The sequence below is a fragment of the Mirounga angustirostris genome, unplaced genomic scaffold (assembly GCF_029215605.1).
Source record: "Mirounga angustirostris isolate CCGP_5_RB_7025 unplaced genomic scaffold, mMirAng1.0.hap1 SCAF_2, whole genome shotgun sequence".
Classification (NCBI taxonomy): Eukaryota; Metazoa; Chordata; class Mammalia; order Carnivora; family Phocidae; genus Mirounga; species Mirounga angustirostris.
Window position 1 is genome coordinate 7,152,486 of NW_026991710.1, and position 26,485 is coordinate 7,178,970.

The 26,485-nt window shown below is 47.2% G+C and overlaps 1 protein-coding gene across 4 annotated transcripts; it reads right to left on the reverse strand.

Moving 5' to 3' along the window:
* Nucleotides 1–4,070: 4,070 nt before the first annotated feature.
* On the reverse strand, nt 4,071–25,165 carry ZNF518B (zinc finger protein 518B). 4 transcript variants are annotated; one of them, XM_064584284.1, is made up of 3 exons: nt 20,782–20,942; nt 7,659–10,765; nt 4,071–5,288 (listed from the first exon to the last, which is right to left on the reverse strand). In XM_064584284.1, the coding sequence occupies exons 2-3, from the start codon at nt 10,560–10,562 to the stop codon at nt 5,136–5,138; spliced, it is 3,057 nt and encodes a 1,018-aa protein (XP_064440354.1). In that variant the 5' UTR covers nt 10,563–10,765; nt 20,782–20,942; the 3' UTR covers nt 4,071–5,135. The 4 variants fall into 4 exon arrangements, 3 of the variants coding, with proteins under 3 accessions (XP_064440354.1, XP_064440353.1, XP_045737436.1); XR_010409286.1 differs by having other exon boundaries at nt 5,152–5,288; nt 7,000–10,765; XM_064584283.1 differs by lacking the exon at nt 20,782–20,942 and adding an exon at nt 25,025–25,165 and having other exon boundaries at nt 4,071–10,765.
* Nucleotides 25,166–26,485: the final 1,320 nt, after the last annotated feature.

Here is a 26,485-nt window from a genome sequence, read left to right on the forward strand (position 1 = left end):
TTACCCCCAAATGAGGCATGTCTCAGTCCTGCCAATGGGGGAAACCCAGATGCTAGGTGCTGGGGCTGTGAGAAGTAAATGACAAGTGCCCTGAGAAATGTCTGAAAACAAAAGCTTTTGTGACAACAGCTCAGTGACCGTTCTCTGCAATTGGCGAAGGCTCTTTCTCTGCCAGGCACCACTTGCTGTCTAGCTGTTCTTTAACCATATGGAGGCATGTCTTCAAGCGTGCTTGGCATGAGGTGAACCTTGCTTTCAGAGGTTTTATGGGCTCCGTTCGTGAGCTGAATGAAATCGTATTTTTGGAACATTATGAATGCACACCTTTTCAAGTGATTGACTTTATGACTTCTGTTGACTTGGTTAGATGGGATGTAGTTTTTCTACATGATGGCATATGGACTTGTATGTCCCACAGAAAATAGAAGATGCATCATCCTACTCACATGTAAACATCAAAAAGACAGGACTATTGTTTCTGTTTTTCTAGGTGGATGGAATTGAGTGGACTAGAGGAACCAATGACTTAATAAAAAAATAGATAACCTAAAAAAATAGATAATCATTGTAGAAATCAAATCAGTATTTGAGACTTTCCAACCTTCCCCTCCCTCCATCCATGTTTCTCCTTTTCTGTTAAAGATGCCTGGTCAGGATGTTTTTGCTGAAGGATTAATTCTCCAAGGACCAACTGATCTCTATTCTCTGAAATACTTTGCATCAAATGGAGTACAGGAAGCGACCCACCCATTCTGGAAGAGTAGTATATTTTGATAAAATAGTATAGGGACAGTACTAAAAGAGGAAATTACAGACCAGTACCATTTACATAAATTCTAGCACTAGATCTGGAAACTCAGCAGTATATACACATGAGTAGATCATGATAAAGTACGGTTTATCCCAGGTATATAAGGAAGATTTAACATAAGAAAAATGTATTCAAGTAATACACTATGTTAGAATTTCAAGAGAGAAAAAGTACTCAAATATGTTATATAAATCTAACAAATGTAGCTGTGGGAAAAAAAAAAACAAACCTAAGCAACTTATGGATAGAAGGGAATTACCTTAAGCTGATAAAATATATCTTCCAAGAACCTATGGAAAAATTATGCTGAAACTCTAAAATTATGGTGAAACTGTAAGGAAACTTTTCTCTCTTCCAATATTTCTCTTTCAAGTTCTAATCTTTGCTTACATAGAAAATACAAAGAGGCCCATTTTAATTTATAATTTCATATCACATTGGTTAGGACATTTCTTAAACTGTTGAATAGCAGAGGGTGATAGGAGCATTCCTGTGAGAGCTATTTCCATGCCGATGTGTAGGAATTTCACTGATTTTTAAAATATTGAATTTGTACTTGGCAATTTTGCTACTCTTATTGCAAGTGATATGATGGTCTAAAATTCTTTCTTCCTTCCTCATGGTTTTAACTGATTATGCAACCTATAGTTTTTATTGTTACTATGAATGAAATCTTTCCCCCCGCAAAAAGGGAGTAAATTATAAAACGTTATTGGTCCAGCACAACTTTATTTCCGTTACATTTTCAAATCAGTTAGCAGACTAAATGGTAATAACATGTTCCCACTGATGGAAATGCATCTGTAAATTCAATGCTACAAAAGGCTATCTTTTTGACTTCAAGCTGGGGAGAGATTTCTAAAGGAAGATTTTTTCTTTATGGATTTTTAATAGGGTCTATATTTTCTTTTAAAAATAATTCAATAGCAAAAATGGACAAGGAATACCAGCAGTCTATGCACAGAATACGATAGAGTCCAATAAACACTTACAAAATATACTGTCTCACTAGGAATCAGGGCAAGGCAAATGAAAACAATACACTGCTTCTTCAAGTTTAGACATTGCCAAACACCACATGGAAGTTCCTATTTCTCCATATCTTCACCACGTCTCAGCAGACTGTTAACATTTCACAACTATCAGGTTGAAGAGCAGCTTTCCACACAGGACGATTGCCATGCATAACCCTCCTGCGGCACTCAGCCCGTGATCCGCTGTGTTAGATGTCACTAATGGTCAGTCCACCGATCTGCACACAGAGGTGGTGGGACGGTATAGCCCCTTGCGGAGGTTGCGTGACCACTTCTGGGGGGGGGGGGTCGCGAGTGGAAGTTCTGTGTGCTGTTTCCCACCTGTGCCAGATCCCTCTCCTCTTGCTGTCACCCGAGGAAGGAGCCCAAGTGGTTCAGATGGCCCAGCTACAAGATGGGACCGCTTCCGTCAGACAGGTCCCCGGCACCGTGGGTGCGGTGTCAGTGAGAAATAAACACTTGTTTGGTTGATTACTTAGGATTGCAAGATAAAAAATGACACAATGCAACCATTTTTGTAAGGTATGGGTCTAGAAATAGAACTGCCGGGCATGGATGCGGAATCTGGCACGCAATTGGCATTTCCTAGATGTGAGTTAGTGAAACCTCGCCTGGCCTACCCTAGTTTTAGAGAGACGTAGATAAATAAAACCCACTTCTTCCTATCAAGGAACTCAGACAAGCAAGCTAATATTTAAAACACAGTATGTTTTACCTTGTCTTAGGCGGTTCAGCGCGGTAAACCCCAGATGCACGTGGGTAATGAACATCTGAAGTGTGGCTAGGTTTCCTGAAGAACTGAATTTCTCATTTAAATTGAAAAACGGAAGCAGTTACAATCTTGCCACTCAACACAGCTTAAGTGTCTCGGTAAGACTGTGTCTCATTATAAATGAAAATTTAGCATTAAAATTTAAACCTTCTGTAAGTTGAAAATACATGCCAGGTTTCTAAAGATTTTGTTTTAAACAGTGTATATATACACTTTGTACGCGTGTGTGTTTATATACACAAAATATCTCAAGCAATTTTACGTTTATTGAAAATGTTTCGGTATTTTAGATGTACTGGGTCAAAGAAAACATTTAACTTCACCTGCTTTTTACTCTCCTAACTGTGGCTACTAGAGAGTTCAGATTACATGTGGGGCCCGCATTACGTTCCTACTGGACAGCACTGCTCTAGACCAAGTGCACATTCCTCAGAAGGCTATCCCATCCCATCCCATCCAAGGTGTCTGATCCCTGCTAGAACCTTAAGAAGTCAATTCACACTGAGTGTAACCTGTGGCGGCAAAAGGCTCTACATGTTGCAAAGAGCTTTACAGATGCCAGGGGGTTTCCTGCCAAAACACCAGCTTGCGCGTTACTTGGCTCATCTTCACGTGAACGTTCTTCTTTCTTGAACTGACGTTTTCTTCACAACACAGTGTGGCTTAGCGACTGCCACTCCCTCACTTTCTGGCCTGGACGTCAGCTTCTGCCCAGGCCCCTACTCTGTCCACACCGCAGCTACCCCTGGTCGTCCACACGCAATTCAAACCCCCCTTGAGGCTCCCACTGCCTTATTTGACTTCCATCCCCCCCTAAATAACCGAAGGCGACAACTTACTAGACTAGATCTATGGGATGGAGGATGACAACAACTCTCAGCTAACAAATGAGAACGGCAAATTGCTGATTTTAGGTCACGTTTTCTTCAGGGTCTGCCAAAACGCAAGTCCGGTTCTCCTTCTCCCTTTTTGTCTCCTTGGGTTGAGATGAGGGAACCAAGCCCCCACTGAATATCCTCACCCTCTTTCCTCCCAGGTATGCGTGGAGCCAGAGGTGAGGATGTCTGGGCAGACGGCGTCACAGCGTAGCTGCCCACGTGGTCCAGCAGGCTCGTCAACCGCTTGGCAACTCTCCCTCCCCAGGCCCCCCCCAGCTGAGAGGCCAGACACCGAGGGCAGGTGCAGTGGCCCCAGACCATGGGGTGAAAATTGTTACTGCCGCCCGAACCAGCACCTCTTGTGAATTTAAGGCAGAGCAAAGAAAAAAAGGGGCCCGGTGTCATTTCAGGGTACGTATGGTTAACCAGCAGCGCATCGACTCCAAAATACGCCCTGCGGGAACTCAAGGCACCTGCGCCGCACAGAAGGACGCCTTTCCATGTTTCAGAGACATATCCCCCGAGAGAGGCTACGTAATAAATAGCCCCCCGGACACTGAAGTGAAAGGGCAGAGAACATTTTACAGTTGCTTTATTTAACAAAATTTACGCCAACTTCTAGATCTATATACAAACATGTTTCAGAACCAGAGCAGCAAACACACCGTTAACACAGCACTTACAATAATGCTTAAAACGCGTTATGCAATGTTTTGTTTTCTGCTCATACAGACATTTACAGATTCAGAAGTTATTCCAAAGGCCGAGCAACGTCACATCTTTGTTTCCTGGGATGATTTACTTAGTAGGTTGTGAAGAAAGAGGGATGGAGCTCTTGAGGGTTAATAAACCGTGTTCAGTTTAGTTTAACAAACAGCATTTGGCCCATGGCAGGGCTCACAAAATGTTTTGGGCAGGGCACAAAAATTTGGGTAAAATATGATCTATGAGACTATGAGTCATTTTTTAAAAATTTTCACTCTGTCATAACTGTAACAAGATGGTCTCATTTCTGACCCCCCAAAGTAAGAAACTCTTTAATAAGTTTAAAATTTTCTTTGTAAGTACTATTAATAAAAAAATTTAGTGAGTACAGGTCCTTCAAAATCAAGATGGGGTATGTAAGTACTCAACACAGTTCTACCCCTACCTTGTCCAATTTTGTTAGAAATGTTTCATGACATTTACCTACGTGTTAACAAGCTATTTCCTAAAGTTCTTCACATAGGGAGGACAGACATGTTTTGCTTTCTCATTTTTTATGACTTTCAGGAGCCCTCTTAATGCCTCAAAAAAGTACTGTAGCTCTGGAAATCCCCAAAAAACTTACGTAGGCTACTTATAAAATTGAGCTCCATATGAGTTACATAAGCTGACTTTTAGGTAATACTTGAAAAGGCGGCTGATGCTGCAATGTATAAATATTTCACGTTGACACTTAACACTCTGACCTGATTCATGGTCATCTTTCCTGAAAGGTCGTGCTCTAGCCTCTCGAGAAAGATGCTACCAAGCAGTGAGGTATAGAAGGAGGAAGAAAAAAAAAACCCACAGCCTTTTCTTCTCAGTGTCTTGGGAGCCTTCCATCGGGCTGGCAGGATACACGTCTACACGCGGCTCACGCTTCAGGGCGCTCTCCTCTATGTGGTGAAGTGGTACACAGGATCCATTTCCCAAAAAGCACCAACTAGAAATGCACGGGGATGAAATACTGCCACGAAATGATCCTCAGGAGTTTCTACTCTTGTTTGTTCATATAAATCAGACTCATCACTCACTTGTGCTTTCATTTTCTAAAAATGAGATCACACCATTATAAAAATGTGCTTCCAAAATAATTTCTAGAATATAAAATGTCTTATATTTTTCCAGCCCACATAATTTCATTACAAAATAGGAAATCAGAAAATTAGCTACTGCAGTTTTCATATGGTAAAAAATATTTATATGTGTACACACGCACATATATACACATATAAAAAACCCAAGTTTTAAATTTCAATAAAAATTAACCAATTAGCCAACTTAATGATTATGTATTCAATTAGACATAAGAAATGTTGATTATCTGTAATGAGAACCAACTACAAAGAATTACAATCCCACCTATCAGAAGACAGTCTAAGATTTTCACATGTGTAAAAAAAAAAAAAAACAACACAGAAAGTTCCAACTAACCAACAAAATGGAAATCTCACTCAAGTCTTTTTCAGATATAACGGCCCCCAGTTTCATTCACTGCACTATCGAGTTCCCTAAGGAAGGAGCAGTCTTAAAGTGAGGACAACAGAGCTGGGGCCGCCCTGCGGATGTGTTCAGCGTGGTGGTCGCTTCCTGGTGGGGTGGGCAAGCGAAGATGAAATGCAGCCTGAGCTCCCTCAGCCAGGCCACCGACCTGCCCAAGGGGTGGTGCAGGTGCAGAGGGAGTGTTTCCTAATGCACACAAAGGTGCTGTGTGGACCAGCCGTGGTCCTGGCATCTGCTGGTGGAGAAGGAAGCAGGTGTTCTCGAGAGTTACTACCTAGGAAAGGTGAGCGAGAGGGAGAACAAGACTGGAGAAGATAAATTAGAAGCAGACTGTGACTACCGGTGAAAACCGGGAATCGTGTTTCTATAACATCCACAAAGATGGTGGGATGTTTCTACTTTGTGGATTCCTGCCTGTTTTTTGTATTTTCATGAGGGAAAGCCTTAAGGGGTCTCAAAGGCACAAAAGGAAGGGGACAGGAGGTGAGCAGGGAAGCGTGTCACTCCGCAGGAGAGCCGGTTCAGAGAACCGCCGGAGGGACAGCAGGCTATGGGCTGGGGGGCAGCGTCCGAAATCCTAAGTGGTGGAGAGAGTGCGCTCAGCCTTCGCCCCCGGTCTGTGCCTGAGTTCTCAAATGAAAACTAATGGTCACATTAAAGTCGTAAGTCTCTTCACAATCCTACCTTGAACTGTCTTCCCCAGTTTTATCTATGTTTTAGGAAGCCTGCTCATTCACATTTTAAATTGGTTACTTTATGTTTGTGAGGGTGGTAGGGACAAACAGGAGAGCCTTACTTTTAGATATTTTCCCTCTGTGACCATGCCTTTTTTTTTTTTTTTTTTTAAAGGCACATTCCCTCCCCAACTGTCATAAATCAGGACATTCAAAAAGAAAGCAAAGGTTTAAAAATGTTTCTTTCCTCCCCTAACATCTACTGCTCAGGCAAACCCTTGGAATCATTCCTTAAAGTGGCCAACAAAAGCACAAGGCTCTATGCTAAAGACAACACTTCCGAGTACTGCCGAGTGGGTGAGGAATTTCAAAGAATAGCCATTTTTCTAGAACCAAATTTAAGATAACAAAGTAGAAAGTGTAATTTCCATTATGTACCAAATATGCAGCACATGAGTTAATGCAGAAAACAACGGATGTGCACACCAAGATAGGGTTTAATTCCACAGTAGCATTTTGTATGCAATGTGTAAAACACTCTAAACTTGCCCCTCTGAATAGATCACAGAAAAGTTGTACCTACTCAGAAAAAAGGGGTGCTAAACAAAGAAAAGTCTCAGATCCCACTGGAGATCTGGAAGTTTCACTTCTCTCCAGAAAAATGCGTGTACAGATTTGTGCATACTATTTCAGGGGCTTCAGATACCTTCCAAGGTCCAGTCTCTTATCTCAGGTTAAGACTCCTGGCTCTCAACATTCCTACAAGGTCTCTGAAGAATGAACGGTCCTCCCATTCCTACAATCTGTGTTTCTCCTACTGAGTCGGGGAGGAGGGGGAACAAACAAACTAGAATAAACTAAAAGTAAGAAAAACAATTTGCTTCAAAGACCGTTTTTTACTTATTTGCCCTTGGAAGAAAGGACATCCCAATCTCTGGTTGCCTCTATCAAATGCCGTTGGCCATGACTCATCCACTCCTCCTGGTCTTCATACAGCCGCCCACAAAACCAGCACTTAAATAGACACTGAGATGAGTCATCAGGCAAGGAATCCACCACCTGGTAGTTGTTTTTATGCACTTTTTTAAGTTTCATTTTCAACATCATCTGCCTTTTTATCTGATTGGCCTCCTCCACGTTCCGGTAGGTCAGGCGAACGTGATGCCGTCTGATGCCTAACTGACACCTAGTCCTCTCCGATAAGACGACTTTGAGGACATTGCCTTTGTACTTGTTGATTACCTTCATCACATTGGAGACTTCTGGAGAGTCAACATCAGGATGGTTTAACACAATGACGGGCTGGTTCCGACGGGGACATTTAATCAACTGGTCTGGTTTAGCGGCGATCAGTCGAAGCTGTCTTGCAACCTGAAAAATTGAAGGATCCTTGAGATAGTGGCTGGGATCAGCCTGGACTTTGCTTTTCTTCTTGGATGAGTTCACTTGTTTGGTTTTATTTTTACTTATAGGAAGACTTCTGGAAAGCAGTTTGCCTTGTTTACTCAGTTCACTGCTTCCTGGTTGCCCATGCCAGGGGCCAGTTTTTTTAGGCATGGTCCCACAAATAGCACTCTCTTTTCTTGGTTTTGGCCGAAGAGGTATATCAAGATTTTGGGACATGTCTATTGGCCCACTTTCACTTGTCAAAGACTGTAAGTCTGCGTCTGTCTGTCTCACTGGGCAGAATGGAATGGGTTTTATTAACTGGGTCTCACTGCCAGGTATGCTGACGGGTGCTTCACACGTTGCCTCTATAATGTGGGCATCTTCAGAAGAATTAAGAACCCTCAACACAGCCCCTTTGGGGATCAACACTGGAGTAGCGGCATGGGCGTTCCTGGTTACTCTGCTTTCAGTTTTCCCACTGCTGCCTTCTACAAACTGTGGGTAGATTTGCTGTTGGGTGCGTGGCCCATTAAGACCACCATCCCCCTGAGGTTTTGGGAGCGTGCCTGTGGAATAGCCAGGGCCAGAAAACGACACGTTAATTTCGTGAATACCTTCAGGAGCAGCTTTCGAAGTTCCCTTCGATGCCTGCCCTACAGAACGGCGATGTGCGTTATTTGCAGACAAAGATGACGGCTTGCCACAGGATTCGATTAACTGAGCTATCTTTCTGCGCAAGAGTTCAATTGACTTTATTTTGGACGTTGAGCTGTTCCACTTAACACCCTCAGGGACGTTTTCAGACCCAGAGCTCAGAGAAAATACTGATGAGATGACTGGACCATCGAAAGAGTCCTTAGTCCTTTCAGGATTCTTTAACTCCAAAGGCTCCTCCCTGGGCAGCTGAGACCCGGTTCTGTCTTCTGATATATTTATGTGCAAATACTCGCTTTTAGGTTGAGAGGAAATCTGGCCTGTATTTGAAACTGCCTTGGGTTCCTCCATCTGCTTGTCTTTCGACTTCCTATGAGAGGGAACCATTTTTACAGGAATACTGATCTCCTTTCTGGATTCCAAGCTATTGGGACTTAGAGGCAACAAGCGCTTTTCTCCAGAGAAGGACATGGTTGCAGGCGACACAGCCCGGGGAAGTAACTGCTGCAAGTCACCGTGCGAGTTCCTTCCATCTTCAGCCAAAGAAACAGCAGCTTTATAAGGGAAAGGGTCGGACGCAGTGCCGAGACTGTGGAAAACACTGTTTTTTGCTACAGATGCTGGAGAATGACCTTTCAAGGAGAGAGAGGGAAGAGCCTGTCTCTGTGGATACATACTACTTTTCTTCTGGAAATCCTCAACTGTGTCCGGGTTGAGGAGGGATTCTCCACGGTTGTGCGCACTAGAATTTGTCATGAAAAAATCGTAAGACCTGACCCACTTCACATTTTTAAGTTGTTTCTGAACTGACGACTGAAGGTTATCAATGCCTGTCAGTTTCCCAACACGCCCTTCCATCGCCAGGGACTTCGTTTGGCTTGCAGAAACCAGTTTTCCTGGTCCGGCCAAACCCTTCTCTTCAGTCATACGCTCAGAATCACCCCCTGCACTGCCAGCAGCTTCAGGGCGGTTCCTTTCTTCCAGAGGAAACAGTTTCAGGACAAGCTGCTGGGTCCCGTTGACGACCTTCACATCCATCAGCTGGGCTAAGCAGTTGGCAGGGACGACGAGTTCTGCTGGTGCCACCACGGTCAACGGCATTCCTGGCTGCACCGGCTCTTTCGCCGGGGACACCACTTCTACCTCCACGCTTTGGTTCTCAAACACTCTGCCCTCATTGGGCTCCGACAAGGTCACTTTATTCGGAATACACACTACATCTTTTTGGTATTCCTTTGGTTCAGGCAACAACATAATATTGTGCATTTTGTCTTTATTTGTATGGAGGGAGAACCTTGAGAGTTGATCGGACAACTTATTCTGAAATGCAGTCCTTGGATTGGGAGGTTTTAAGAGCTCTGTGTTTTGTTTCGACGTGCTGGTTCTTTTTGGCTCCAGCTTGGCAACGGTTTTGGGCGGCCGCCTTCCCCCGGCCCTCTCGTGTACTCTCCGCCTGTGTTTGACAATGTAGTCATTCCTGATAGCACCATAGTCGCAGTACTCACATTGGTACGGGAATATGCCTGTGTGCTTCACCAGGTGCCTCTGGAACTCCCCTTTTGTGTAGGAAATGTAGCTGCAGTGAGAACAGATGAATTTAATCTCTTCATGTTGAAGCGTGTGCTTTTTGTACTGCAGAGGGTCCTTTGTGGAAAACCGACATTTATCACAATAGTATTTGCCTGGCTTAAAGTTCCTCACCTTAAATTTGTTATTGACGGAACCGGCGATGGCTTCAGCTTTATTTCCTACAGGAGTAGCACTGGGATTACTGTTCACAAAGTGAAAATGGGGAGTAGCCACACCGAGGTTGCATTTGAAGCAAACGTATTTGTCTTCCTTCTGGCTTGGCCCCGTACCCTTTTTCAAATCTTGAAGTGGGATTTTGTGAACACTTTTGCACTTCGCACACGTAGCAATGGTCATCACGGCAGCCTCGGCCTCTGACCCTTGACACAAAAGAGCTTGTGCTTCTTGTCTATCTGGTCGAGTCACTCTATTAGCATTCGGTTGTTTGGGTGACATGGTCAAGGAATTATGTCCGTCATTCCCTTGGGTGGTATATAACTGCTGTCCAATATCCTTCATCTTCTTTATTTGCATTTCTAAAAAGAGAAAGCCAGAAAATCCAGGAAGACTTCACATGATAAAATCCTTAGGGGCCATCCTTCATTTAACTTCGTGATTGGTGGAGAACCAGTGACTTCCTGGGGAGCATAGTCAGTTATCCTTGTTTATAAACCACCACAGTAGGTGGACAATCCCAAAATAGGATTGTTCCCAATTATCTGATATTCCGGGCAACACTAAAGGGGGGATAAAAAAGACATCATAAAGCATGGTTAAAATGTGAACCTAAGGTTTAGTTAATCTATTTCCAAACTTCTCCTATATTTCAATGACCTTTGAACTTTATGTGAAATCTTGACATATTTTCTTAAACACAAATTGCCAGTAAAACGTAATACAACAGAAATGGCAAATAAGAAGCCTAAATGGAAGACATTTTTAAATTCAGCCCCCTAAAACTCATCACTTTAGGCCAACCATAAACCAGCTGTCATTCAGAACAGCCCTTGATATGTGAGAGTTATTTTTAGGTGTCACAGAGAGCATCCCAGCAACTTCACAGGTACAATTTCATATTAGCCTAAATAAAACTTCGTGCAGGAGGATGCTATTTCAGTTTTTAAATACACAAATTATCAGGTGGTGGAGAGGGCCAGGGCTTCGGCTCAGGTATCCATTTGTTTCTACATGATAGCTAATTAGCAGCTTGGATTCCCAGCTCTCATTCACTCCATCTGCTTTCACAAATATAAGAAGTCAATAATACACTGGCAATATTAGGTAGACAAATACTGATTCCTTCAACATCTTATTGAGCGTCTTTTACGTGTCAGGCACTGAGTGCTGCAGGGCAGTGAGCAAAACCCAGTATCAGTCCGTACACTCAGGAGGGTGTAGAGAGGGGCAACAGGCAATATATTTATTTCTTGGGTGGTGATAAGTAATTGATAAAAATATACCATAAAGCAAGGCCAGGGGGACAGGGAGTAAGTATGTGATGGCACGTGGAGGCGTGGAGTCAGGCAGGCCTCCCGTGAAGCTGACGTCTGAGCAGAGACCTGGGGCAGCCAGGGAGCAGGTACTGCAGCTGTCGGGGAGAAGGGAGTTTCAGGCAGAGGAAGGCAAAGGTCTGTGGGATGTGGGCCTGCAGCACCTGAGGAATGGCAAGGAGGCGGAGAATGGAGGGGACTGAGCAAGGAGAGGAAGGAGAGGGTGATATGGTCAGAGGCAGCGGGGGCGCTGGTCAAGGAAAGTTCTAGCACAGAGTCGTAAGGATGTGGCTTTTCCTGCACCTGAGGCGGAGACGGGGCAGTGACGTGGCCTGCGGTGATTTATATCCTGACAGAGCCCCTGGCTGCCACAGAGACAAGCGTCTGTGAGTGTGAATGGCAGCGCAGGGGGCTGAGGTGAGAGGCGGTGGCAGAGGCGTGAATGTCCCTACAGCAAGTGCCACAATACGGGAAACGATGATGACACCTTCTATAAAAATAGTTACCTGTTTTTTTAAATAGTTACTTTTAAGTACACGCTCTTTTCTCCAGAACATACAAGAACTAGGAGCCAGACAAAATTCTAGTTGGGGATCTGCTAAAAAGGCTTTATTTTATGACCTTCTAAAAACCACTGAAGGCTTCTGAGCCTCAGTGTTTTCATCTGGCAATTAGAATGAAGGACACTTATCCAACCTCTCCCACAGTGCTGCCATGATGACTAAAACACTCGAGAGTGTAAGAGAGCACTTCTGAAGTTTTACGGTGCTTCTAAGCATCAAGGGGCAGACAGAGGTACCCAGTGAGTGTCTGTTCAATGATGAGCAGCAACGTGAGGGGGAATTTGCAGCTTCGTTCTAGCACTGCTCACAGGCCAAGAGCCATGCAAAGTCAGTCTGAAGGGCCAACCTGGGGAAGCAGAAGGTCCTACCGTAGGGTCAAGAGAAATAATTATTGCATATTCAGGTCCAGCATAAAACCTGCTCTTTACAAGCATTTTTTGAAAGGACCGTAAGAACATACCATGTTTGACAACAGGCTTTGTTTTCTTTGGCAGTGTTGTCTTTCCCTGTTTTGCTTTTGCAAAAGATAGCTGCCTCCTCTCAAAAGCAGCTGAACCCTGGTGGCATCTAGGACTCAATCAGACTCGCAGCAAGTGGGCAGAGGCCCCTGGGGACACAAGGTGCTCCCTCTGCCCTTAGTGTTCGAACACATACCTATGCAAGGGGACTGTGAAGAGGGCAGGACAAGTAAACTGGTAAGCATGGGCAAAGACAAGGACTTCCATTTCCCACTGCACTCCTCATATACACAACAGGTGGAAGTCTCACGTGCATTTCATTTTCCAGAGCTGTAAACTGGATTTAGTGAAGGGAGACCCCAGGGACACGACTAGTACCAGAACTTATAGAAGCAGAACTTCTGCTATTACTCAGGTAATCTCAAGCGAGATTAGCTTGGATTCCTAGCTCTCATTCACTCCATCTGCTTTCACAAATGTAAGAAGTCAATAATACACTGGCAATATTAGGTAGACAAATACTGATTCCTTCAACATCTTATTGAGCGTCTATTACGTGTCAGGCACTGAGTGCTGCAGGGCAGTGAGCAAAACCCAGTATCAGTCCGTACACTCAGGAGGGTGTAGAGAGGGGAAACTATTACTATTACTAAGCTATTACTCAGGTAATCTCAAGCAGATGCGAATGGGTCTACAAACATCCTCATCCCTCTTGATAGACCCATTATAAACCTGCACACCTTTTCTCTCATTTAGTCCTCGGTTCTCAATTCCAAAGATCTGCATACCAGTTGATACCACATCTGCTATCTATCAGCCCCATAATCCTGCTAACTACAGAGGGAGGGGGGCAAAAAGACAGGAGGAAGAAGGGAGGGCAGAGAGGAGAGGAAAGAAGAAAGTAACTCACTTGCCTGGCACAACGTGCTTACCAACTGCTTCAACATCTTACATGTTAATCCTAAGAAATTCTCAAGAATCTTGTGATGAGATTCCTCCATTTGAAGACTCACCCAAACCAGGATTCCAACTGTGCATTTTTAGTTTTCCAGCACCTTTCCCAGCCTCCAGGATTCTTCAAAATTTATATAAAGCAGTTTTGCCATTTTCTTTCCAAGTCCTCTTAAAACTTGGGAGGCGTCATTCCTCCTAAAGCTGAAAACTTGGAATCCCAGATAGACTGGATGGTAAGATCACATATTTGGCAAGAAGTGGAGAGCATCCTGATGGAGGAAAGTCCCCAGGGAATGAATCAAGCCAGCTACAGCCGCGAAGGAGTGCAGTCCGCTCAGAGGTGTTTCCATAAAACTATCTCGCCAGTTATTCTGAATTAAGATTCCTTAGGAGCAAGTGCCAGTAGGAAGTGCGAAGCTGTGATCAGCAAATGTGTTTAATGGGAGGCAAGACATCTAGGCCACGTTCGAATTATGGTCACCTGTTTCCAACTGTCTTCCTGGGTTCTAAACCATTCTCAAGATAATGCACTGCTTCTACACCAGCACTTCCTCAGTCCAGGTGACAAAGATGTCAGGCTTCTTCAAAACAAGTAATGTTCTCTTTGGCCTTTGTAACGTGTGTGGCTAATTGTAGGGGGGAAAAGACCTGAGCAGGCCCCATGACAGGAGTGAACGGACGCGGTGAATGGCAGGGAAGAACTAAGGTCCTTTGCTGCTGGTACCGCATGTGAGCCCATCTGAGACTGCTGCAGGCGCACCTGAGCGACCGGTTCGAGAGCCCACTCCCTCCATGCAACTTGCTCTGTCTGGCTCACATAAGGTCCAACCACCTGGGAAGCTGGGTCCTCTTGGCAAACCGCTGCCCAGGGGTCTGATAACTAACCTAGGCTTATGTGAGGTGATAAAAGGTGGTGCGTGCCTGACACTGGAAGGGCACTCAGTAAACAGCTGTTAACATCAGTTTCGGTGTTGACCTACCTTTCAAACTCATGCCTCTATTCCAAAACCTCTGCATTTCACCTCCTAGGACTAGAAACTTACTTTTTTTTAAAAAGGTAACTTAGCAGGGTTCTCAAAAGCACAGAAAATACTTAGTATTATTAACCCTGGACACAAGAAATAAAGTGTCCAATGAATATTAAGTTGTCTGTTTTTTCACAGCATGCAATGAGCTTTTTAATGCAGAATTATCTACAGGATCAGCCAAAGATGACTGACACACACAAATGTGCTTCCTGAGTCTTGTCTCTTCCTCGGGAAAGGCCATGCAGCATGCCCTGCTGCTGGCTTTTCCTTTTGACTTTGAGCTCACTTGCCCTGGTTTCTTATATTTATTATGTGGACAGATGGAGAAAAAGACTAAGTTTGTCAGACACCAGGTCAGTGACATTGGGGCCTATAAAATCCATGAGGGTTGTACAACTTCTATTAAAGGAGGGCACGTACTGCATGGAGCACTGGGTGTTATATGAAAACAATGGATCGTGGATCACCACATCAAAAACTAATGATGTATTATATGGTGACTAACATAATAAAAATTAAAAAAAAAAAGATGGAAGCATCGGATTTCTAAATACTGAAAACGTCAAACGCTCAACAAGATTAGAAGAGAAATAAGTAGTAACACGATTTAAAGCTACAGACTCCGGAATCGTATTACCGGGGTTGAAATCCCAGGGCCATACCTTTCTAGGTGTGTGAGCTGGGGCCAACTGTCTGCATCCTCACTGGTAAAACAGACAGTTAACAGTACCTACGTCACAGGCACGTCATGAAGATCATGTGACAATGTGACGTAGAGTGCTTAGGTAAGTTACACATCATAAACTACTAAAAAAAGAAAATAGAGAAAGAAATCATGCCAATCACATGAATAGTCAAAGGGGCTAAAACACATGCTTCTTCACTGCCTAGCAACTGCTCTTTCCAGAATATACACTGAATCTCACGTCATGATTCCAGTTGCAGTTACTGGGTTGTAAAGCCTAAAACACAATTTACCTCTGGGGTCAAGACCATCACCTAACCTCAGTGGCAAACTGACTAACATGAAAAGACACTTGAACCACATACAAGAGCATCCCCTACAACCTAGATTTATGTAGGAGCTAGTTACTGAATTCCTTGCTCCTCTCCAACCCAGCTGAACTGTGAAATATCCCTGTAAGTGAATGAACATTTACAGGCTGGATGTTAATGTGAGAAGTGGCTAGCCTAGTGCATCACAGGCGCTCTACGTGCATCATCACCTAGTTTTTGTTCGTGAGAGATGCCCACCAAGTCAGTAGTAGTCGACCGGCTGCATCATCATTTTTGGATGGAGGAGCAGATTCCAGTGCTCTCTCCAGAAATCCTTCCATGTGGCTTCTGCCACATCCACTGCCAGGATGGGGAGCGGGGGGGGGGGGGGGGGGGGGGGGCGGGATGCAGCTGCAGTACCCATGAAGAGCAAAGGCAATGGAGTTGGAAGGTTTGCAGCTCAAACTCTGATTTGGTCCCTATCTGTTGGGTCCTTAGGCAAGTGCTTCTCTCTGCTCATTGTCAGGCAAGGAAACCGGCTTCAGGATTGTCAGACTTAAAAGGTAACGAGAGCCAAACCAGAGAACATATGCAAAGCACTCAGCCTGCAGCACGGGTGCTCAAGGATTTCTCTCTGTTCCTTTTGTCTAGTTACAGCAAACACTGGTCTAAGAAATGTTTCCCAGCAAGCAAAATTTTAAAGCATTCGACCTCAAAGTGCCCAGCAACATGTAGACAAGTAATACCTGATCAGGAAAAAAAAAAAAAAAAAAAAAAAGGTAACATTAGGCCTGTAAAGTGCTATCGCTGCCCAGGTAAAATGGTATTTAGGAAAAAGCTGGTAGGTCACTCAGCAAGAACTCTTTCAGGCCATTACAAAGAATCAGAACTGAACTGAACGGGTACATAGTTCTACAGGAAGAAAAACACCAACTAAGGATTATTTTCTTTTTGCCAAACGACCTTGCACTTCTAAATAACTGAAGTGCGAATTGGTGGCCCCTGAATGACAAAAAATACTTCCAAATGTTGCTGACAAATGTACCGCTTTTGGGATTCTAAATTTCCTTCTGAAACCAAATGTAACACTTGGGCCACAGAATGGGGCAAGAAGGCTGGACAAGAAAGCCTCTGTTCTGATTCCTTTGCTTTCTAGGGGAAAAGTGTAAGAGTAGAAAAGACAATGACCTTGGGAGATCAAGAACAAGGTTTAAAACCTAGGTTTTGGACACAATAGCTGTACAATTCTGGATCTGTTAACCTCCCCTGAACCTGAGTTTTCTCACTTGTAAAGTGGGAATGATAATGCCTACTTTCCATGCTGATGTGAGGAAGAGGTACATGCAGACAGCAGGTAACCTTATGCTTGGCAAACAGTACATGCTCTGTTAAGAAATAAATCAACCTGTTTTTTAAGACTCCTTTGAATGTAGAAGAATCCGGAGAAACTCCTGAGAAGCAGAAACTCCTAGTTTAACAAATCAGCCAGATGAGATAAAGGACTCGCAGCAGGAGGTCCTCAGGGGGCTGGAGGCCAGGATCTCCTCCACAGCCCCATCTACAAAGGAGTTATTTGGAGACAGACTTGACACTGTGAAGCTCTTTAACTGAGACTATATCAGAAAACAAAGTAAGTTATTACACAGGGGAAATTATACTTGCGGTAGCATTAAAAAAAAATACAAGGTAAAAAACAAGGAAGTATTACAAGCAACATTACAAAATTGTGTATTACTGAACACACACCTAGGGATGCTCAGGTCTCTAAAGGTGACAAAAATGAAGGACACATGTATTTTTGTATTTCCTCCCCACCTCTTGGCTTAAAGAAAAACCAAATTTTGCAGATGAAATGGATTAACGGTTTAATAAAAAGTATAATCAAACACAGAAGAAATATCTCCCACTACACCAGTGGTTATTAACCTTGGCTGCATTAGGGTGACCAACCTGTCATAATATGCCCAGGATGTTAAACTTAGTTTTGAAGGAGGTCGCTGGGATGTTCACCTTACTGCACACTAGGATTTCTTGGAAAGCTTTAAAAATAAAGATGCCTGGGCCCCACTGTGTGTGGGTGTGGCTTTGGGAGTTTTAAAAGCTTTCCAGGTAAATCTAATGCACAGCCAAGGTTAAGAACCACTACCTGACGTTATAAGTGCAGAGGAATGTGTGGGAATGGCAAGAATATTATGAACATTGTTGTGCAATCTTTTATATACCCATCCCAGGCAAGGGTGCTGGAGAGGGGGGCAAGGCCACTGCCTTGAAGGGTAGTGGGGTGACTGGGCAAGCGGACTCGGGGTCCGACCCTTGCTTAGGCATTTGACCTTGGAAATGTCATCACTGATACTCTCCGTAGTGTATAAGGGCAGTAACACTTTACAGATTCTTGGAAACGTAAAATGTTCCAGGCACGGTGCCTGGCAGGGTGCGAGTACAATGAGCATAAACCAGGACTGTTTTACCCCCACACCTCCCACAGGCAGTCTTTCAGGAGTGGAATGGGAGATGGAGAGCAGTCATAAATGGGTGGTCTCAGCGAAGCAGTAAATGCCGTACCAGTGGCCTGATCAGGATGCTCTCCGTGGCTGGCTGGGTGTGGCAATCCCGGACCGTCGTGACTGAAGTCAGGTGGATGGGGTGCCGAAGCACATTCATACGTTACCTCAATAGTCCTCAAAGTGCACCTTCAATTATCTGCTGCTTCTAAGGTGACAGAGCTGGAGAGGCTGTGTCTTTTCCCAGGTCATGGAACTGGTCAGCTGGCGTCTAACCTAAATTCTGTTGCTTTCTGCTAGCGGGCTGTGCGAGACTGTCAACTGAAGTCACAGCATCTACTGTCACTCAAGTACTGTTCTTACTTCCTGCCCGGTGCTGTCGAGCTGCAGAGGAGTCAAAAGCGTGGCAAGTTCCAGGGCTCTTCCTTATTTTGGGCCTTGTTCTTCTCAGGCACCAAGCCCCATCTGGCCTCACACCTGCAGACCCAGGCATAGGCTTCTACATTCAGGGCCCTGCGAGGCTGCCAGGCACTGCACAAAATGCCCTGCAGAAGCCAGGCCCTTGGCTCTAAGTCCTGGGTCTGTGCAGCCTAGGTTGCCCCAGGAATTTTCTTCTAGAAAATAAGGAGAATGAGCCCCAAGATACTTCTCAAGCAAGGATGTGTGGCAAGGTAACACAGGAGCTTAAAATAAAACAGAAGAAAAGGTTTCCTAGGACTCAGGTGACCTAATAAATCAGATTGCCCTTTTCCTGAGATGGGCTGGGGCATGCGGTTTACAATTCTTCCCAGGTGATTCTGCTGCCTCGCCACCCCCACTCCATGATGAGAACATCTGGATTACACAGTCTCTGGACCCTTCATTCCAAGGATGGATTCTGGAAATTGCAATTGGCTGGGTTGGCATTCGTGAACAAAGAAAATGCAGTCTACCCCAGGCAGCTTGAGAACAATCAGGACTGGGAAGCCTCACTGTGAGGACCTTGTTTATCAGTCAACAGGACAGGACTTGGCACAGGGGGCACTCAGTACATACTGCTTGAAGGAATGAATGAATAAATGAGTGAATGAATGAAATGTCAGCCTTCATGGCAACGACCATAAAAATGTTCTTTGTTCTTCCTCTTGCCCAAAAAACTGACCCGGATCCCCTTACTTAAAGACAAATACACCAGGGGAGATCACGGCATTGTTTTTTTTTTTACATTGGTATCAATGAATTTTTAAAAAATCGACATTACTTTGACATAGTATCAGGGAGGAGGCTCGATAAAATAATGCCCTCCTTTGTTTTCCAAAATGCATTTCTAATGAATGTTATCAGCATAACAAAACCGGATACATACAAAAGGGTTATTTTTCAAGGCCACATTACATCTAGGGTAAAGAATAATTTTAGAGTGCGTCCTAGGTGAAAGAGAACATGGATATCAAGCAATTAAAACAGCCTCCCATTCTCCTTGCATTCTGAAGAGACGATATGATACTGGTTTCTGAACAACTCTTTGCTGGGCTTCGAGAACCCTCCACCAGTATCTCCTGCTGTGTACACACATCACTGGCTGGGCTGAACTTTGCATCCATGACTCAGAGAGAGATTAAGACATACATTCCTATTCTCTCTCCTTTCCTCTAGGAAAGCCCCGCAAGCTCCCGGAGACCACGGCTGTCTTACTCTTGGTGCCTTCAATTCTAAACTTGGATATTAATCCTTAAAGGCTGTAACACAACATTACAGTTTAGCCGTGCACACCTTCAAAAACAGGACAAAGTGCTATTTCACTTCCTAACTTGTTTAACGTTAGGCTAAGTGTTCATTACCGTAGCTTTTAAGTCACTGTTATTTCAATGCGGTACATTACATAGAGGGACTCAAGTGTTCTCTTTCTTGCTCTCCTTTGGTTTCCCTTTCCGGTGAAGAAATACTCACTTTTTCGCACCCCGCCTGAAACTGCCCAACAACCCCAGATCGCAAGGCTTTCAGAAAGGGCCGCTGGGATGGGGAGGGAGGTCAGCAACGGAGCGCGTCAAACCTTCACCGCCCACCGTCCCCGGACTCCCCGTCCCCAAAAGAGGCACAGGTCCTCCGCGGACCAGCCCCCCCCGGGCCACACGCCGCGAAACTGCCAAGGAAACACAATGCCAGTCCGGTTTTCACGTTTATTGTTGGCACTCTCACACCGATGGTACACGGTATCCAAAGCGAGTCCACATCTAGCACCGTGGGGCTAGGGCGGGAGGCGCGGGCAGGGGCGAACGGCGTGGTCGGCGGGGCCGCGGGTCTCCTCTAACCACGGAGAGTCGCACCACGTCAACGCTCACCGCCGAGGCCCGCAGGAGGCTTTAAAAATGGCCTCCTGACGACACTTCCTGCCCGGGGCCGACCGGTAGAAATCCTCGCAGCAGAGGCATCATTTAAAACGCCGGGGGCGGGCGGCGGAGGCCGGCTCGGCGGCTCCACACCCGCGGCCCCGCAGCCCGCAGCCCGCACGCCGCCGCCGCCGCGGCACAAAGGGCCCGCACCCCGCCGCCGCCCCGGCCCCCCTCGCGGCCTTCGCCGCACGACGCCGGCCGTTTGGCCGGCCGCGCGGCACGCGGGGCCGCGGCCCGCACGCCCCGGCCCCGGCCTGCGCACCCCGTCCCGCCCCGGCGCGGCCTCGTCAGGCCCCCCGCCGCTCCGCGCGGCCCCCGCTCCCCCTCGGCGTCCCGGCCCGCCTGTGCCGCTCGCGAACCCGGGCCCTCGCCCTCCGGCTCAGCCACTCACCCGGCCGGCGGATCCCGGCTCCCGGGAAGGGGCGTCTACACCGCCGGCCGCAGGCCACCGCCTCCGCCGCCGCCGCCGCGCCCGCTGTAGGTCCCTACTCGGGGGGGCGGAGTCGGGCCGGCGCCGCGCGTGCGCAGTGCGGCGCGGAGGCTCGGCTGCGGCGCGGCCGGCGCCGGGAGTCCCCAAGGCTGCCCCTGCTCCCGCCGGGTCTTCGCGCCCCCGGGAGCCCGAGACGCGTCTCGGTCCGGCTGCTGGGCTCCGAGCTCGACCCGGCTCGTCCACACCCACTGCATGCAGTGGCCCTGCTCCGCCTGGGTGCCCGCAAGCTGAGGAGTCTCCTGCAAAAGGGGAACCGATCTCCTTCCATTGTCTCCCGGGAGGACCGTTCGTGCGCGCCCGCTGTGTGCCAGTGCTGGGTGCAAGCCCAGGGCGCAGTAGCTCCCTGCCCGCGTGGAGGCTGAAGTCCAGCAGCGAGTGAGGGAAGGAGCTCAGCTCTTCAGCCTCCAAATTCTTCCTCTTTTGAAAGCGGCAGTGGATGACATGGCCTAGGGTCGGGTTCGAATCCCGACTCTCCCGGACTCTGTTTTTGCATGCTAGCTTCAGGACCTTGGGCGAAGAAGTCCGCTGATCGCTTGACCTCTCTGAGGCTCGGAGTTCCTTGCCATTACTGAAGGTGGGGAAGACCATACTTGAAGCCCAGAGTCTCATCTATCACGTAGGTGGCTGTTGAGGACCAGGCGGAACAAAGATTGTTGGGAGAGTCTGGAGACGGTGTGAGCTCATTTAATGCCAGTGTTTGTTCCTGCTACTTGGACTCCAACACCATTTTCTGGGAACCTCGCTGCACTCCCAACATACGCGCGCTTTTGACCTTCCGGAAAGAAAGTGTACCTAGAATAGACCCTTCTCTGAGTAGGGAAGGGGGCCAGTCCCAATAATCAGTGACTCAGATGCTGCTCCCTACAAAATTAAAGTGCTCCCTAGGAACGGCAGACTATGGCAGGGAGCAGCGTCACCCGGACGCGCAGTTTCTCCAGGAATAACAGCTGAAAGTTTATTTCAAATCTCCGGAAGGAGCACGGCTAGTTTCCAACACCTTCCTGTTGGAGGCCAGAGGTCAGGGTGCGTGGACATTGGCCAGAAGCAGGGAGGAGATGCAGAGCTGAGGGAAGGTCTTCAACACGGAGAAGTGGAGTTCAGGAAGACAGTGTCAGCCACAGGGCCAGCAGGGAGGCAGAAATGCCCACCACTGAAATAGCAAGACTGGGCAGAGAGAATGTCAACCCAGGGACCGACCACCAGCAGCAGTTTCTTTCTCCTGCTCTTTGCTGCAAGGCCCGACCTTCATTCCTCATAAGGGAGCCTCCACTTAGTCCTCTATCTCCTATATGGCTCAGAAAATCTAGTGGACCTATTCTCAGAAAAACCCATTTATGTACAAAGAGTTCCATCTCCCTCAAAAGTGGGATGGGCTTGAGAAGGACACTGAGAATCTAAACTGGGCCCTGCCTAGAAATCGCTAGTAGCAGAAGCAGCTAAATCAGGAAAAACTGTTAATTCTAAGTATTGGAGAATCAGAAGTCTAAGCATTAGAGTATTTTTCCTAAAATGTAGCTGGATCGTTGCCTCTCGTAACTTCCACTCATGCATTGCAATTCTGCCCTCTTGAGTCACACGGAATTGATGGAAGAGTACCTCTGGCTTTCCTGGCAATTTTTCTGGAGTTCGATAGAGCCGGTTAAAAATCCCAGCTCAGGCACGAAGAAGCTGTGAGCCTGCTCCCTAACCTGTCTGAACCTCAGCTTCTCATGTAAAATTCAGCAAACAATAGGACCTAGCTCACAGGTCACAACTGTCTACATTAAACAAGAGAAAGCAGGTCAAGGCTTAGCGCAGTCCCCGACAGATTTACATTTCTCAGAAGCCCACATTCAGTCAGATAAAATGCTTTGTGGAGGGTCCGGAAGTGGGGGTGTTTCCAGCTTGGAAAAGGGCCAAGAAGGAATAGAGACCACTCCCACTGAAACCCTTAAAGTTGACATGTTGTGCCCTCTTTAAGCAGGGAGAGTTCACCTGGACCTTCAACCAGGGCACATGTCCAACATTTACAGCTGCCCTTGTGTCTTCTTCCCCATCCTGATTAGTTTGCCTAAATCCTTTTTCAGTGTTCCATAGATCATCTCTGTTATAGGTTGAATTATGTCCCTACAAAAGATATGTTAAAGTCCTAATCCCCAGTGAATGTAAATGCAAATTCACACCTGTGGATGTGACCTTATCTGGAAATAGGGTCTTTGCAGACATAGTTAAAATGAGGACATTAGGTGGGCCCTAATCCAATGTGATTGGTGTCCTTAAAAAAGAAGAAATTCAGAGAGGCGAATGCCATGTGAAGACACAGAGAAACACAGGGAGAAAAGGCCATGCAAAGACAAGGCTAATGTGGGCTTATGTTGCCACAAGCAAAGGAACACCTGGGGCTGTCAGAAACTGGGAAAGGCAAGAATCTCTCCCTATAGCGTTCCCAGGGAGGATGACCCTGCTGACACCTTGATTTTTACACTTCTAGCCTCCAGAACTGTGAGACAATAAATTTCTGTTTGTTACAGCAGCCCTAAGAAACTAATACACGCTGCCAGATATGATTGCCTAATGAATAGGAGAGAGGCGGGAAGACATGTGAACCAAACCAGTCATTGAGTATAAGGGTTGGGAGATGTCCATTCATTTACTTATTCATTCAACAAACATTTACTGACTACCTATTTAGTGCAGACACAAGCAAGCTAGGTGCTGAGGATAGAGTACTCGAGGAACAAAATCAGGCTCCTTCAGGGAGCATTCTTGTTGTTGGGGGTGGTGGACCTCAGGCAATTAATGGAATATATAATTAATATTAGGGAGGGCTAGAGGTCAGAGAGGAAAAACTGGGTAGTGTGGAGTGGAAGGGAGTGCAAAGCAAGAGAAAGGATGATCAAAAAGGCTCAGTGAAGGGGACTTTGAAGATGAGCTCTAAGCCATGAGTAGGATTCAGCATGGGAAGGTGGAAGAGAGCTTCACACAAAGAGCATGTGCAAAGACCCTGAGATGCGCAGAGTTGCGCATGTTTGAAGGAGAGAAGGAAGGGCTGCAGCTCTAGATCATCCTGGGCACTTAACACATTGTGATCTTAGGAAGTCATTTATGGCGATTCTGCCAGTGAGGGCCCTGTGGCACGCGGAGGAAGGGACTTGACCTCAGTGTGCCTCAGAAAAGGGCCAGGTCTCTAACAACCAGGTCTGGATCTTTGGGCTAGTTGCGGGAGTGGGGGGGTGGGAGGTGGGGGGAAACGGAGGCGGGCAAAGGCATGTAAATCTCAGGCATTTCAAGACTGCGTAAACAGGAGACCCTAGGAAGTGGCTTTTTTTGTTTGTTTGTTAAAAATATTTCAGGAATGTCTAGTAACTTCTTTGAGCTTTTGTTTGCTCACCTGTGAAAGAGGGGGAAAAGGCCTCTTTGTTCAGGTTCCCCAAGGTCGTTTAGGACTACCAAAATACTCAAATTCAGTGCTCCTCCCATTCCTGGAACGCAGGGGGTGGAGGCTGCAGAGTCCGATTCCCAATCCCGTTACTCTTTGGTACGGGCTGTGTGGCCTTGGGCAAGTGACTGCCGGTCTCTGAGACGCTTTTATCGACTCAAAAGGGGGCGGAGGAGCGCGCCTGAGACTAGGCTCGGGTTCCGGACACGCTGTGCCCCCTGGCGGCGCCGCGTTTTCCCCCAGCACTGCGGGGAGCACCCGCCCTGCTCAGCCGCCTCTGGAGCCCCGCGGGAGCGCGCGGGAGCGCAGCCGGAGCCGGGAGCAGCGCACCGGGCATGCGCGGCCGGTAGAGCCGCTCGAGGCAGCCTCTACGCCTCCCGCGCGCCCCCCTCCGCCGCGAGCGCGGGGGCTGTAGTACCGCGGGAGGCCTGTGGCGTCGCTGCGCGGCCGGCCCTGCGGGTTCCGCGCTTGTAGAGCTCTACCCGGCGCGGGCAGTTCCGCGCTCACCTGGCGGCTGGCACAGCGACCTGGGCACCCCCAGCCCGCGGCGCGCCCCCCCGCCGCCGACTCGCTTCTTCGAGATGTGCTGCTTTGTCTTTGTTTCTCCTAGGCCGCGGGAGCGGCGGGGGCTGGACGCGTCCCGCTGGCGAGACTCCCGGCCCAGCCGCGTGCGCGCTCGCAAGCGGCGTTTGCAAAGTTGGTATTTAACCAAAGGCAAATGCCTACCTGGGGATCCAGAAGAGCGGGGTCAAAGTGGCTCCTGATGATTCACAGCCTCCCACTCTTCACATTTTCCTAGACTGACAAGTAAAGGTGCGTCCCCGCCTCCGGGCTGTAAGTTCCACCAGCGCCCGTGTCCGTGTCCCGGCTGTTTTGTTCATCGCTGACGCGCCAGGGTTAGCATGTGCCAGGCCCGGAGCAGACCCGGCTTCCAGGACCAAGCTGGCCTGAGCCGCCAGCGTCGCTTGCTTGGACCCGGGGTGGCCAAAGCCTGACTAGGACAGGGCCGTCCCTGAAGGGGTTCCCGGGGGAGGTACAAAAGAGCGCGCAAACAAGGGAGAAGAGCGTTGAGAACGTTCATCGAAATCGGACACGGCTTCGGCATCCCAGCGCGGGATCCGCGGAACAAGGTAGGGGAATTCGGGCGGGGTGTACTCTAACTCAGGTCCCTGGTGGCTCTGGCTGCGTTCTCGCCGCACGCAGTGGACGCCTGTGTGTTGAGAGAGGATGGGGGCGGGGGAACACCGGGTCCTTCGAGGCAGATGGTTCTGGGCTGCGATGATAGCCTTCCGCCTCACCTCCCCGCTTCCATGCTGAAGCATCCAGAGTGCTCCTTCCACAAAGCGAATGGGATGGAGTCACTCCCCAGCAGGACCTTGCAGGATCCTTGCAGGACCCTCCAGTCCTATACGACCTGACCTCCCACAGCGCCCCTTCCTCACTTCTCAATCCTGTGCTTCTCCACGCTGGCTCCCTCTGCAGGGCTGAAGCACAGGGCTTCTCTTGTCCCAGGACCCTAGCACGTGTTCCTTCTGTCTGGGACATTTCTCCTCTCAACTCAAAAACCCCCTTCTTAGCGGTCTTTCTAACGGTTTAATCTCCCATAGCCACCACCTCCCCGCACTCTAGCACATCCTTGTGTTTATGTTCTTTATAACAAACTGAAATCATTTATTATTTGTTTACTTGGGTCTTCTCATTCTCCCACACAACGAAATAAGTTATTGGTCTGTCTTGTTCACTTAAGGAGAGGGCCTGGCACTCAACAGACACCTAAGATAATTGAGTGCCTACTATCACTTGTTGAGTGAGCTGAAAGCAGACTTGGAACCCTCAGGTCCGAATATTGACACTTAACTCTTCCTCTACTCGTTCATCTCTAAATTTTCTCATCTGGGAAATGATGGGGATAATAATAGTATTTGAAACTGAGATGAGTTAACTTTGTGGAAGACCAAAAGAGGTGCTCAGCTTGAGAGCCCTAGGTGATTTAGCTATTGCATCAGTTTGGATGGGCTAGGTTACATTGTAGCCATCAACAGCCCCCAAATTTCAGTGGTTTAAAAAGACATAGGTTTATTTTTCATTTATGCCATATGTCCACCATAGATTGCCAAGAACTTGGCTCCTTGACATCAGCCAGGCGGATAAAGCAGCCACCAACTGATGTTGCCAAGGCAAAAAGGA